We start from the raw sequence: 13,168 nt of genomic DNA on the forward strand, positions 1-13,168 counted from the left end.
TAGGAAAAAAAGGCAGAAGTTAGAACATTCTTTAAGAGTTCATATCCACTGGCACGGTCTGCAGTGTCCTGAATGCTTACCATTTGGAATGGCTGATAACTTTTCCAAAGTGTCATTCAGAGCTCTCAGAAGATCCCTGTTTCTGACATTGGCATTGTCTAATCTGGTTGTCAAGCCATTCAGATGTTCATCATTTTCTGTGAACAGAAAACAAAAAAGGATGAAATAATTTTAATCATCTCTGAACTGATACATGGATATAAAATTTCAGGTTATTTTAATAAAAATTTAGTTAAAAGCAAGAAATTGATTTACTTTATTGGCATCTGTCCCAAAATATATTTCAGACCAGAATATAAAATATGTGTTTAAATGACCATTTGACACTTCAACATGTTCAACAATTACATTTTCTTCTTGGTATCTGATCTTTATTTGACTTAATTTGATGGTTTTCTATGGAGAAAAAACTTTGACAGATTTGGTCTTTTATTGCATTTATAATGATGCCCTCTTGACATCACTTCCATTATGTCATTATTTTAAAAATTTTATTACCCAAATGAATCATTGAATTAGCTTTTAAAAATCTCAAATAGATATGATTGTTAAGCAGAATCTCCCAACTTTACTAAACATCACTTATTAACATTTATTTGAAAAAAACAAAAATCAAAAGAATGAATAAATAGCTTCTAGCACATTTCCAATTTTTTATAGAGAAAATATTTTATAAATTACTTCAAGTAGGCTTTATATAGGTCTTTTCTTGCTACTTTAGCATGCTTACTTTAAAAATAAAATATATTATTTACTATTACTAATGTAATATTACTACTGTAAATTTTCCAGCTTCTCTCCACTAATTTTTAACATGTCTGAATTTTAAGTTAGTTTGTATATAATGTATTTTATAGCAGATAAAAACTAGGAATGGAACAAGTAAGGCAGTTAATGATGGTGTGAGCGACAGTGTACTAAAATCTTTCATTTTATACCTGTTTGTGCTGGTTAAATCGTTTTCTCTGTGCAAATGTTTTTGCTTTTTTATCTAAAACAGTAAAATAAATAAGCAACTTGGACTGGGGAGGACCGTTATTTGCCAACACCGAGACTGTTGTTTTCGTCACTTTCCTGGTACCCAGAGTGGGCAGACCAGGAGAGACTACATCTCACAGAACAGAGCCAGAACAGTGTTGATTTGATTGTGTGTCCACCCTTGCAGAGGTAGTGCATCTGGCTTCTTGAAGGAACCAAACAAGCCACTGGCAGCTTAGGGAACAATGCTTGCCTTTATTGGCCTTCATCTGGGAAGAATAGCAAAGGGAAGGGAATATAGATGGAGGATTCTTAACTGTCAGTGTACTGGGTGTGAAAAAGAGTACTGAACATATTAATTAATGATCCACTCCATTTCATATCAGGGTTTTATAGGCGGACGAATTACACCACTGTTATACTACAGTAATATAAGTACATAATATTGTTTGAGGCATCTGCTTTTAGGTTCCAAGCCAAAGGCCTAACATCACTGAAAAATAAAGCATAAAGTATTCCAGCAAAATGTGGCTCTAAAATATCAATATGTCCATTTCAGTCACTAAGATATTATTATTTTCAATTCTAGTCCTTCAAAATATACTTTCCAAGTAATTAGATTTTCTCCTCTGTCAATCACAATTCACTTTTCTTTTAATACTTCTGTTACTTTCACTGCACTAAAGTAAAATCTTTGACTAGGTTATGGAAAGAATACTTTCTGAAATAAAGACAGTATGATTATGACTGTGATAGCTATATGAATCCCCTAAGAATAGTTAAAGGCTGCTCTTTTGATATTAATTTAGAAGTCTTCATCAATTAAGGAAATAGAACGGTACAAATTTGATTTCTTAGTTTCTTGATTGTATTTGACTTTTTAAATAATGAAACATTTAAAATGTTCTGGCAAGCAAGATATACATGTACAGTTGCAAAAATCATTAATTTAAAGGGTATCACTTGGTTTATACTATTTTATGAATTCTGAATGCAAATACTGGCAGAATAATCAGGCCAATTATTCAGAAGAACGACTGATCTGAAGAACATTGTTACTGCCGTCCCTCAAGTTTCAAAGTGATTTTGTTCCTCTTTTTCTGTACTAGAAAGTCAAGATGTGAATATTCTGAGCCTGTTCTGATATCTTTGTTTCAGCTATTTGACTCTATTTTCTTGTTAATTTATCCTTTCTTACACTCTGGTCATTTTTTTCTGAAGTACTTTTTGGAATTTCTCAAACCAAGTCTAAACACTTTATAGTTTTGTCAGTCCAATTCTTTAGATGAATAGAAGTTGTATGCAGAAAAGAATTACAGATTTTAAAATGGAAAACTTACAAAATGTTAGCCATGAAAACCTAGAAAATAAGCACTCCAAGGCTGGCTTTAAATGCAAAGATATATGAGGCAGAGGTATCTATAATCAAAATGTAAGGAAGAACGCATGTGGTCCAGTTAGAATGGTAACATGGCCAAAGAAACAGAATTATTGGTAGTTAAAAAAATATCCAACCCAATTCTATACTTGTAATTTTTGGAGAACAAGAAAAGGATCCAAATTATAATCATAGTGCATTTTCCGCTCCTTATTTCTTCAGTACTCATACCCATTAGCTGTAGCCAAGTCATTTATCTTCTCTCTAGATATCACACCCAACTAACCTCAAAGGTTACACACACGCTCCAGCTTTGGCTCTCCCCTTCTCATCCTCTCCTCCCACATCAGAAGACAAGTGTCCAGGAATGGGTTCGTCAGAGACAGAGCTCATAAAGTGAGGGGAAGAAGCAGAACAGCCAGGGTAGACTGTGAACATGCCTGACAATATCATTCCCCTTTGTTGCATAACCATTGACATTGAACCCGGTAGACATATTCAGAATGAAAATCACTAGACAGAGTTGTATGTTACTTCCATTAATAATATGCATTTACTTATGTTGACCTCATTCCTTGTACTGTGCTAAATATATTAGAGTTTAGTTTACTTGGAACTGCTAACACTGAACTATGCTATGTAATATCTCAAAATAAAGCTATTACAAGTAAATCAGTTATACAGCAGAAACTAACACAACATTGTAAATCAACTATATTTCAATAAAAATTTAAAAATAAATTTAAAAAGCTATTACAAGTATTTCTTTGATCATTAATAATGCATTCTTTTACAAATTCTAGCCATTAGAGAAAGTAGTGTGGTGCAATGAAATTATTACAGGACTTGGAGCTGGAAGCTGTGGGTTCAAATGTCATTTCTATCCCTTTTTACATGTGTAAAATGAAGATAACAACTTCCTTCATATGACTGATATGAGAAATCAATTGAAGGATGTATGAGAAAGTACTGGATTTATCACGGGCAGTTACTAAATAGTAACAAATAATTCATGTTGGTTTGATAATTTACATTCGTCTGATAATTGCCCTGGTACATTTGCCAGTTTTCAATAATATTATTTACGATTTGATTTCTTCTTTGTTTAAACCGCATCATCCAGAAACTAAAGTTGTTAATTTTTCTATTATACTTTTTTAATATATGTATATAGCTCTCATTTTCAACTAAATATAAGAATGATTTTTATAGATTTTAATGGGAATGTTCTATTTTGACTGTTCACACTCATCTAGTTAAGTTCCTCAAATGCAATTTTTTATTTTTTTATTAATATGAACAAAGCACAAATAAATACCTTGAGAGAATCCCTCATTCACAAGGGTGAAGTTTGTAGAAATGTTTTTAATTTTGAAGGGATCTAGTTAAATGGAATCTACTGCAAAATTACCTTATAGATAACATTTTGCAAGCACAATTTTCATTACCGTGACATTTGTCTTATGAGCTACTTCTTGTACTCAATATCACTTCTGACTTTGCTCCTTTAGCAAAAAATGGAGAAATATCCTCTCTTTAAGATTTCTTTGTAAAAAAATTTTACAAGGCTACAAACCTGTTTCATCTTTTGTTCTAGAGGCTCCTTCTGAATTAGAGAACAGCTTAATCTCTGCAGTGCTTCTATCTGCAGTTCCGAAGCAGAAAGTTTCGAATAGGTAAGGGATCTGTATGAAGTCAGGTGGAAACCTTGATTTTGACCTTTCTGGTAATGAGAGATTCCTGCTACTCTCTTCCATTCACTCATTCTTTATCAAATATTTGTTAGGGCCATGAGTTTTAATGTGTCACCTCTGCACCATGGCAAAAGCCCAGTTTTTGTCCAGCAGTGGTTAAAAGCATCAGCTTTGAAGCCTGACTAACCTGTTAAACTGTTGGCTCCACTATATTTACGAAGTTTATTCAATCTGTTAGTATTTCTTCGACTTAAGTGATTTTGCTTTAAATATCAAAGGGGGCCAACTGTACTAAATTATATAATATGTGATTGCTCTGTACAATTTATTAATTTTATTACATTATGTTTTTTTTGTTTTGTTTTGTTTTGTTTGCGGTACGCGGGCCTCTCACTGTTGTGGCCTCTCCCGTTGCGGAGCACAGGCTCCGGACGCGCAGGCTCAGCAGCCATGGCTCACGGGCCCAGCCGCTCCGCGGCATGTGGGATCTTCCCGGACTGGGGCACGAACCCGTGTCCCCTGCATCGGCAGGCGGACTCTCAACCACTGCGCCACCAGGGAAGCCCCTGCATTATGTTTTTACCTTTGGATATTTTAAGAACATAAGAGGTACAATTTCCCTCAAGTTACTTTACTATAATTTTTCATCCACTTATATAGTCCTTTGTCTTCTTAATATTGAGATTTCTAAGAACCTGCCCCTAGGTCAACCCCATGAGTACAGGATCCCAACACCTGTGCAGAAGGAAGAGCAGCTGTGTAAGGAAGAAAGCTGGGTGAAATTCAGAGCCCTATTCCTGTCCCTAGCATTCTGTTAATTGATTTGATGAGGTCGCTACACCCAGTCTTTCCACTTTGGGGTGCACCTAGCCTTCTTTCATGACATTATTCCTATGCTTCCCTCTCCCCAGTTGCTGTCACAAGATTGCAAAGTGTCCTATCTCTGGTTGCCTCTTTTGTCCAGACATGCACCAGTGACTGTGTATGGGAACTTCTAAGATCACTTAATGGAGCCTGCGTTTATAGGAAGGCATATTACCGATAAACTTTGTCCTGATCTAAAAGTTCCAAGTCAGCTCTTGTTCAGCATGGGCACCGTGCTTTCTAGGTCCTCAACAGCTGTTAGCTGCAACTAACTGCACAGGCTCTTCCTCCCCACTACAGGGTTGTAGTAGAAGCCCAAGGAGAGGAGGAAGGGGAATTTGCCTGGTGGCAAGATCTCCAAAGACTTAAGATATCAGGATAGAGGGAGTCCTCTCTTCAGCCAGTGGAATGAGAAATCAAAATGACCAGATATCGAAAACTCCATGTGGTTCCTTTAGGGCAAGCTCTAAAGCCTGACTCTGGGCTTGCAGGCTCGTTTTGTTTTGGCCAGCAAGATATTCTAAAAGAAATGGACTTTAAACAACCTTAAGTAAGACAAGTACTCTCTCTGGTTCTAATAGTTCCTGCCCTTCTATATTTGGCCACTACTTTGCCCCTTTTCCTTTTAACTCCTAAACCAAGCCCAACTTGGTTTTAATTTCTCAATTTCCTCTATTCACAAGGCTAAGGAGGAACAAAAACTCTGTATGAGGGATCAGCAATATCTACAGGAAAAGATTGCTTTGTTCTTCAGACTACAGTAGGCTAGGGGATCCAGGCTTGGTTTTGTCCATTTAGTCCAAAATTATTCTTTGTCAGTGGAATGGGTTTTGTTTCTTTTTCATATGCCTACCTACGGGAAGGCTGATTCTGGCAAACGGTAGTATGCAAATTCAAAAGGAGTATATATATATATATATATGTATATTTTTGGCTGTGCCACACGGCTTCTGGGATATAGTTCCCCGACCAGGGATTGAACCCGCATCCTCGGTGCTGAAAGCATGAAGCCCTAACCACTGGATCCCAGGGAATTCCCAAAAAGAGTATATTTTTAATAATATAAAAATGCTTTATTTACTTTTTGGGGGGGGCAAGGAATAGTGACTTTATTTGGAAAGCCAGCAGACTGCGAAGACTAGTGTCCCACAATTTTTAACTCCTGAGTCATACTTTGGCTTAACATCACTGCAATATTCCTGTTTATTCTCTTTTTTCTAATCTGAGATAATAACACAGATTCTTAACAGGTTAGTAATTGCAAGTGTTATTATATTCATGATCGCAAAACCATTCTGATACACTTGTCTGGACTTCATGACTCAGTGTCTGGAGGATCACAGTACAGAAGAAAAGTATGGATTAATTTGATTAAAGTAAATGTTTGGAATAATTCTGGCACTGCTCTGTAGTTTGGACAGCATCACATGTCATACAATTCACTGACTCCATATTCTTGGGCTTGGAAATAGATCTTTTTATTCCATATGCGTGTCGTCCATTTTATAGAAATGTTATCCATTTGTTCATAAGTAATTAAATAATTTCACTTATTTTGGGCAAAGATGAAAAGTAGGGATAAATTAAGAAGTAAAATAAAGTTTAAAAGTTACTCTATATAAGGTATATAATTATAGAATCTTAGTATTTTCAGACTTCTAATGTACCATCCTCAGCTTCATTCCTTGCCCTGTACACATTCCATGAGAACCTCAACTAGCCCTTTTATTGACAAAAATCTTTTGTCAATCTACAAAGTAGTATTAATTCACCCAGTGGCATTAATTTATCTTCTAACTCTTTCAATCATCAATTTGTACCAAGCCCCATATCCATCAACAAAACAATTTTTATCTCCATGGACGTTCAATCAATTCAATGTAGAATGGCTTCAAGTCTCAAATGCACAGAAGGGCGAATTTACTTTTAACAAATGTACATCCAAAAATTAAAAAGCAAAACAAATCGCTCCTGGAAAGTTCAGGTTCCCTCAAGGCACGGACAGCATAAAAATGGCAGGGAGAAGCTCTAAGTCATTCATGACTAAAGCTCATGAGCTAACTGGATTGTACTGAATCGAACCAAGGAACAACTTAGAAATATGGAGTGTGTACTGGGCTCACCACTTTTATTCCTTCTAAGTCCAGGCACCACAGAGAGAGAAATGACTAAATCTCTATTTTTAATAGCTGCTGTAAAGTATTTTGCTCTGTAGGGCCTATTTCAGCAGTTCCTGGTGGTAATATATGGCATTTCCCTGATTAACAGCCATTTTATAACTTGTGTAATTGGCCACAAATCAGGGGAATGTCATAATGTAGCAAGAAAACATTCCTGTCTCCCTCAGAGCCCTGGCTTGGATTTCTGGAGGAATTATTACTTGAGTAGTTTGTGGGTTTTCATTACTTTCAATAATGTACTACCTGAAGTACAAAAAAAGACATTTAAACTAATGAACATTTCTGTCACCTAACCCCTTCTACCGTGCCTGTCCTTAGATTTCTTTCTCCCTTGGAAAAAATTTCTTAAAAATCGGATTCTTTTTTCATTTTTATAACACCAGTATTTGTGGGGAAAGAGAGGCAAGGGCAGGGCTGGAAGTAGGGTGAGGTGACTCAGGCACTCCCCTCAGGTGTGAAATTCAAAGGGGCACCAAAAAATTCAGTGATCAAGGTAAAAATGTTTTAATGCAGTATTTTTTAAAAAATCAAAAAAGATCAATGATGAGCAAATATTAACATTTAAAATAAAAACAGGATCTAACTCTGCACTTGCATGGCTCAACCTCTCTCACCTCACCCTGATCCCAGCTCCGGCCAAGGACACTGGAGACGAAGGAGTGATGGCAAAGTAATGAGATCAACTCAACTTGCCCAAAAGAAAAATAGGGTTGACTCTATAGTTACTGTTCAGGTTGTAATAAGTGCAATCTCCTGCATAGGATTTTATATATATATAAGGGGTTGTATTTCACCTGTGGTACATAATCCAAAGCATTTACTATCAGAGTGCCATCTATAATGGAGAAAGAACGTGTAATTCCATACCAGCCTCTATTGGAGACTCTTCGTTTAAAGCATGACAAGTATAAATGATGCTAAAAGCTCTTTTCTTTCTAAGGTTAGTAAAGACCAACACCATTCTTTTATTTAAAAAATATGCTTATTTCCTGATTTGAGATAGTCATTGTGATACTATACACTAGAAATACAAAGTTAAAAAGAAGACCCTGTGACTGTCCTCAAGAAGATGGAAGCCAAGTCCATGGCTGCAGTGATTTGATAAGTCTATGAGAAAGGGATGCACAGAGAAGAGGCATGTAATTCAGATGGGATGCTAGGTTTCCCAGAGAAGATGACATTTGAGCTAAATCTTGAAGGTCTGGTAGAAGGCAGTTGGATGAAAAAGAAAGAAGGATGGTGAGAAGTTCCAAAGAGAAGAATGAATGCTGTGGAATGTGGAGGCTTGAAATGGTAGCATGTTTTCAGAGGACATGAATGTTTCAGTAAGGTTGCAGAGCTGGATGCAAGACAGAAAAGGGTGAGTGAGACTGAAGATAGAAACAGGAGGCAATTAAATGAGAACAGGAGATATTCGAATGAAATAAAAATATAATAGCTTATCTAGAGTGTGGCTGTATTGAATAATACATTTTTAATGCAAAACCCATAATATATCAGGGTAGCTATATTATGCACTTTGATCCTTGAATTAGGAATAAAATACCTAAAAGTGTATTTAAAAGGTGAAAACTTTTCGAGACGTGCCCCACTAAATCGAAAGTTTCACAAGGATATTTATATTACATCTGCCTGATTGATTCCTTTGTGACTATGATTTCTAAAGTCCAAAAAAAAAAGGTGGGGTTTGGTGCTCTTTAAAATTTATCATACATTAAAAGTTCCTATACTCTATATACAGATGAAATGATGCTATAGAAATTAGGTTTAAAAATTATGAAGTATTGCCCAGTGCAAAATGAGGTGTGAAGGCAAAATACTGTAAAACTGATGAGAGAGTTTACTTGCACTAAATCTAGATAGTAAAAACAATCATAAAAATTATGCTGCAACAATTACACTTTTCCAATAATGTGATAAAATATCCTACCAATTACAACTACAATTAAACTTAAAATAATAATAAAAAGTGGTCACACTAACCTTTTACATCATTTGCTAACTTCTTGGCTTCATTAAGAAACCCGAAGCTTTTCTGAAGAGAGCCTTTGGCACCTTCCTGTAATGAACCCTGAGGACCTGTTGCCTGTGGACAGAAAAAGAAGTGTCACATATCTAAAACAAAAGAATTATGGAGTAGAGATATCTAGCAGGCAATTGGTACACAGAGTTTACCTTCAGGAAAGCATTCTGGGCTACATATGCAGAATAATAAATTATCAGCACAGATTTGTGATTAAAGTCAGGAGACTGTTTATTGGGAGATGAGAAGAAAGCCTAGAATAGAGTCCTTAGGAATCCCAACATTTAAAGGCAGGTACAGAAAGCTGGGCTGGCAAGGTGATTGAGAGTCCAGAAAGGACAAAGAGAACCTAGGAAAGCATGATATTATGGAAATCAAGAGATACAGAGGTGGCTCAGAGTATGACGACTTGCTATGTTGCAAGGTCAAAACTGGTCAGTACTATCAAGTGCTGTCGAATGGTCAAGCAAATTAAGAACTAAGCACATCCTTGACTTTATACCTAAGCACATTTCATTCAAGTTGTGGGGTAAGTCGGGGAGCATTTTCTGTCCCCTAGGTGTTGAAATGAGGAAGAACACTGCTTCTGTTTTGAAATGCATCTCAGAGTACTAGGGCAAAACAAAATCTTCTAAATGAAAATCTCTGAGCCACAGTCATCTCCTAGCAAAGATGGATTTGTTGAACCTTGGACTATAAGAGGTGACACAAAGATAATAGAGTGATATGGGAAAACGATCATTTAAATTGAACGTTTAGCTATCCATTTTAATAGTGTTTGCTCTTCAAGAATCATTACATAGTACGTTAATACCAAAAGATAAATCAAATAGGATCTTACCTGTAAATTTTAAATTGGAAGAGTATTTCAGGGTGCAAGACGAGCTAGAGAATGCTAAATAACTTACTGTTGAAGTTATAGATCTGAACTCAGGTTAGCCCAGACATAATACTCTTCAAATACATCTCCAGTGCCTTAATAACATTTTTTATCAGTCATATGATTTAAACATTAAACTAGGAGAGATTACAGAACTTGCTACTGTAGTGGCAAAATTTATTTTAAGGTGTTATTCCAACAGTTTTAAAGAATCTATTGTTCATAGAACAGATTGATTATATAATACTATGACATCTACAAAGGGACATATAGGAAACATCTACATAAACAAAAAGAGACATTGTGCATTTATTTCTAGCACATGCAAAAAGAGCTGTGTGACAACCCTGCCAAATTATTCTATGGGAAATGGACACTCTCTTCAACTGAGAACACATAAATTCTTAGTCCTGCAGTTTCCTGTCAGAAATTAGGTACAGTGACACCACATAAGTGTAATTTATTTTGAAAAAAAAAGGAAGAGTGTCAATATAAATAGCACAAATCCAATGTACCTTACTCAAAAAAAATAAGCCTCCATTACCCACTCAGGTTCTATATTTGTTCCAAATTTATATGCCGTTCTTACTCCCTTGGTTATAGGTTTCCTGAATCAAAACAGATTAGAGAAAGGAAATTACAAAGAAAGAAGGATGAAGATTCTCTAAATAGGCACATGAAAACAGCCGAAGTGACAGCTGACAATCTGACAATGAGGAAAGAGAAAACCAACAACTAGAGAGAAGAGTTTTTAAATCTCAGAAATCCAAATCGATAAGGATGAAATAGGTTTCAGTAGATGCCAATATTATTGTAGTAAAATAACTAATGTTGACAATGATGATCCTGAACCATCAGAATAACACAGGTCATTCACAGTACAAGATGACACCAGGCAAAGCAAGCTTTCCCCATAGCCTTAACATGTGAATTCCTCTCCACAAGAACATAATCTGGTGAGTGTCTAACAACCAACATCTTAGAGCTAATCTTGGATATGCAAAGTGAGGCATGGGAGTAAAGGAGGGAGAGAGAGTTGACTTGCTGTCCATGAGAAAATTAAAGAAATGAGGTAAGAGAGAAGAGAAGGGCCAGACAACATGTAAAGAGGCTAAAGTCTGAGCCGTGGAAATTGTGGAAGGATTAGGAACAGCGATGGGCAATATTTATTTTTTTCTACTTTCTTACACTCTTCAGCAGTTTTATTGAGGTATAAAAAAACTTCACATATTTAAAATTTACAATTTGATAAGTTTTGACATTTATACACCCATGAAACTGCCAATCAAGGTAGAGAACATACCTATCATTTCTTTTCAATCCCTCCCTTCCACCCCTCCTTGTCTTCCCCCATCTCCACACAAACACTGACCTGCTTTCCAACACTATTAGTTTGCATTTTATAGAATTTTACACAAATAGAATCATCCGGTATGTACTCTTCTTTTTGTCTGGCTTCTTTCATTCAGTGTAATTATTTTGATGTTTATCCATGTTGTGTGTGTATCAACATGTGATCCCTTTTTTATTTACATGGATATGCCCCAAACTATTTATTCATTCATCTCTTGATGGACATTTGGATTATTTCCAGCTTTGGCTATTCTAAATAGAGTTGCTATGAACATTTGTGTACACATCTTTGTATGAACATATGCTGATTTCTCTTGGAGTGGAAACCTCTAAGTGGAGTGGCTAGATTATCTGGCAGATGTATGTTTACATTTTTTAGAAACTATCAACATGTTTTCTAAATTATTTGTACTATTTTAAATTCTCACCAGCAGTGTATGACAGTTACGTTTGCCTACATCCTTGTCACTACTTGATATAGTCAGTCTTTTAAAATTTTAGACATTCTAATAGGTGTGTACATCATTTGGTTTTAATTTGCATTTTCCTCATGACTAATAATGTTGAGCATCTTTTCCTGTGCTTATTTATTTATTCTTTGGCTAAGCGTTCAAATTTTTTGTCCAAGTTTTAACTGGGTTTTTTGTTCTTATTGAGTTTTGAAAGATATTTATGCATAACATGACAAATCCTTCATCATGTATGTAATTTGCAAATATATTCTTCTAGTTTGTACCTTATCTTAATAAATGGTTGGATTTGATTTGTTTTAACATTGTCCATAATTTTTGCATCTATGTTCATGAGGGATATTGGTCTATAATTTTCTCATTTTTTTTGTAATGTCTTTGTCTGGTTTGTATCATAGTAATACTGGCCTCTTAGAATGAGATAGGACATATTTTCTCCTCTTCAATTCTCTGAAGAATTTATTATTTCTTTCTTAAATATTTGGTAGAATTCACCAGTGAAGTCATTTGGAACTGAATTGTGTGTGTGTGTGTGTGTGTGTGTGTGTGTGTGTGCGTGCACGTGCACACATGTGCATGTATGTGAGGGTTTTAAAATACAAATTTAATTCCTTAATGAGTATAGGGCTATTCAAGTTATTTATTTATGGATGAGTTTCAGTAGTTTGCGATTTTCAAAGAATTTGTCCATTTCATTCAAAATGTCTAATTTTTGGCATAAAGTTGTTCGTAATTTTCTCTTATTATCCTTTACTGTATGCAGAAGTTGCTGTGATTTCACCTCTTTTATTCCTGATATTGGATATTGGTGGCCTTTCTCAATTTTTCTGATGAGTCTGACTAGATGATTATCAGTTCAATGATCTTCCATTGGACCTTTGCACCATCATCCAGCAACACGACTGAATCCTGACTGAAGTCCATCTGCTGATAAACTTCCCTGCTGCCAATTTCTTATCTTGCATTTATGAGTGTTGCCTACCTTTTGCTTCCAGACCTCTTGTCTTTCCTGTTTTTCAGGAAGCCAGTGATTTCTTCCTGGATTCTTAGTCAACTACTCCTTGCTCAGATGTAAGGAGGTGGGTGGTATACATGGGGGTGTAGGATATATTGTAGGAATAAGGTAAGGAAAGACAAGGAGACAGGGAATTTTGATGTGTGGATGGGAGAGCAAGTATTTTGGTTGCAAAGGACTGTAGATTTTATGAAGGGCAGTGTTAAGAAGTAAGGCTGTTAGGTAGTTTGGAGTCAGTTTCTGGAAAGTTTGAACGTTAGACTAAGGAAACTG

At 35.7% G+C, this 13,168-nt stretch overlaps 1 protein-coding gene across 1 annotated transcript in view; it reads right to left on the minus strand.

Moving 5' to 3' along the window:
• The window catches only part of LAMA2 (laminin subunit alpha 2), a 603,102-nt gene that overhangs the window by 75,716 nt on the left and 514,218 nt on the right, over positions 1 to 13,168 (minus strand). The window contains exons 41-42 of the mRNA XM_082855622.1: positions 9,138 to 9,240; positions 81 to 197 (exon numbers count right to left, since the gene is read on the minus strand). Coding sequence (XP_082711748.1) covers positions 81 to 197; positions 9,138 to 9,240 — 220 coding nt within the window. The remainder of the gene's footprint in view (positions 1 to 80; positions 198 to 9,137; positions 9,241 to 13,168) is intronic.

The sequence above is a fragment of the Leucopleurus acutus genome, assembly GCF_964270905.1.
Source record: "Leucopleurus acutus genome assembly, chromosome: 15".
Taxonomy (NCBI): domain Eukaryota; kingdom Metazoa; phylum Chordata; class Mammalia; order Artiodactyla; family Delphinidae; genus Leucopleurus; species Leucopleurus acutus.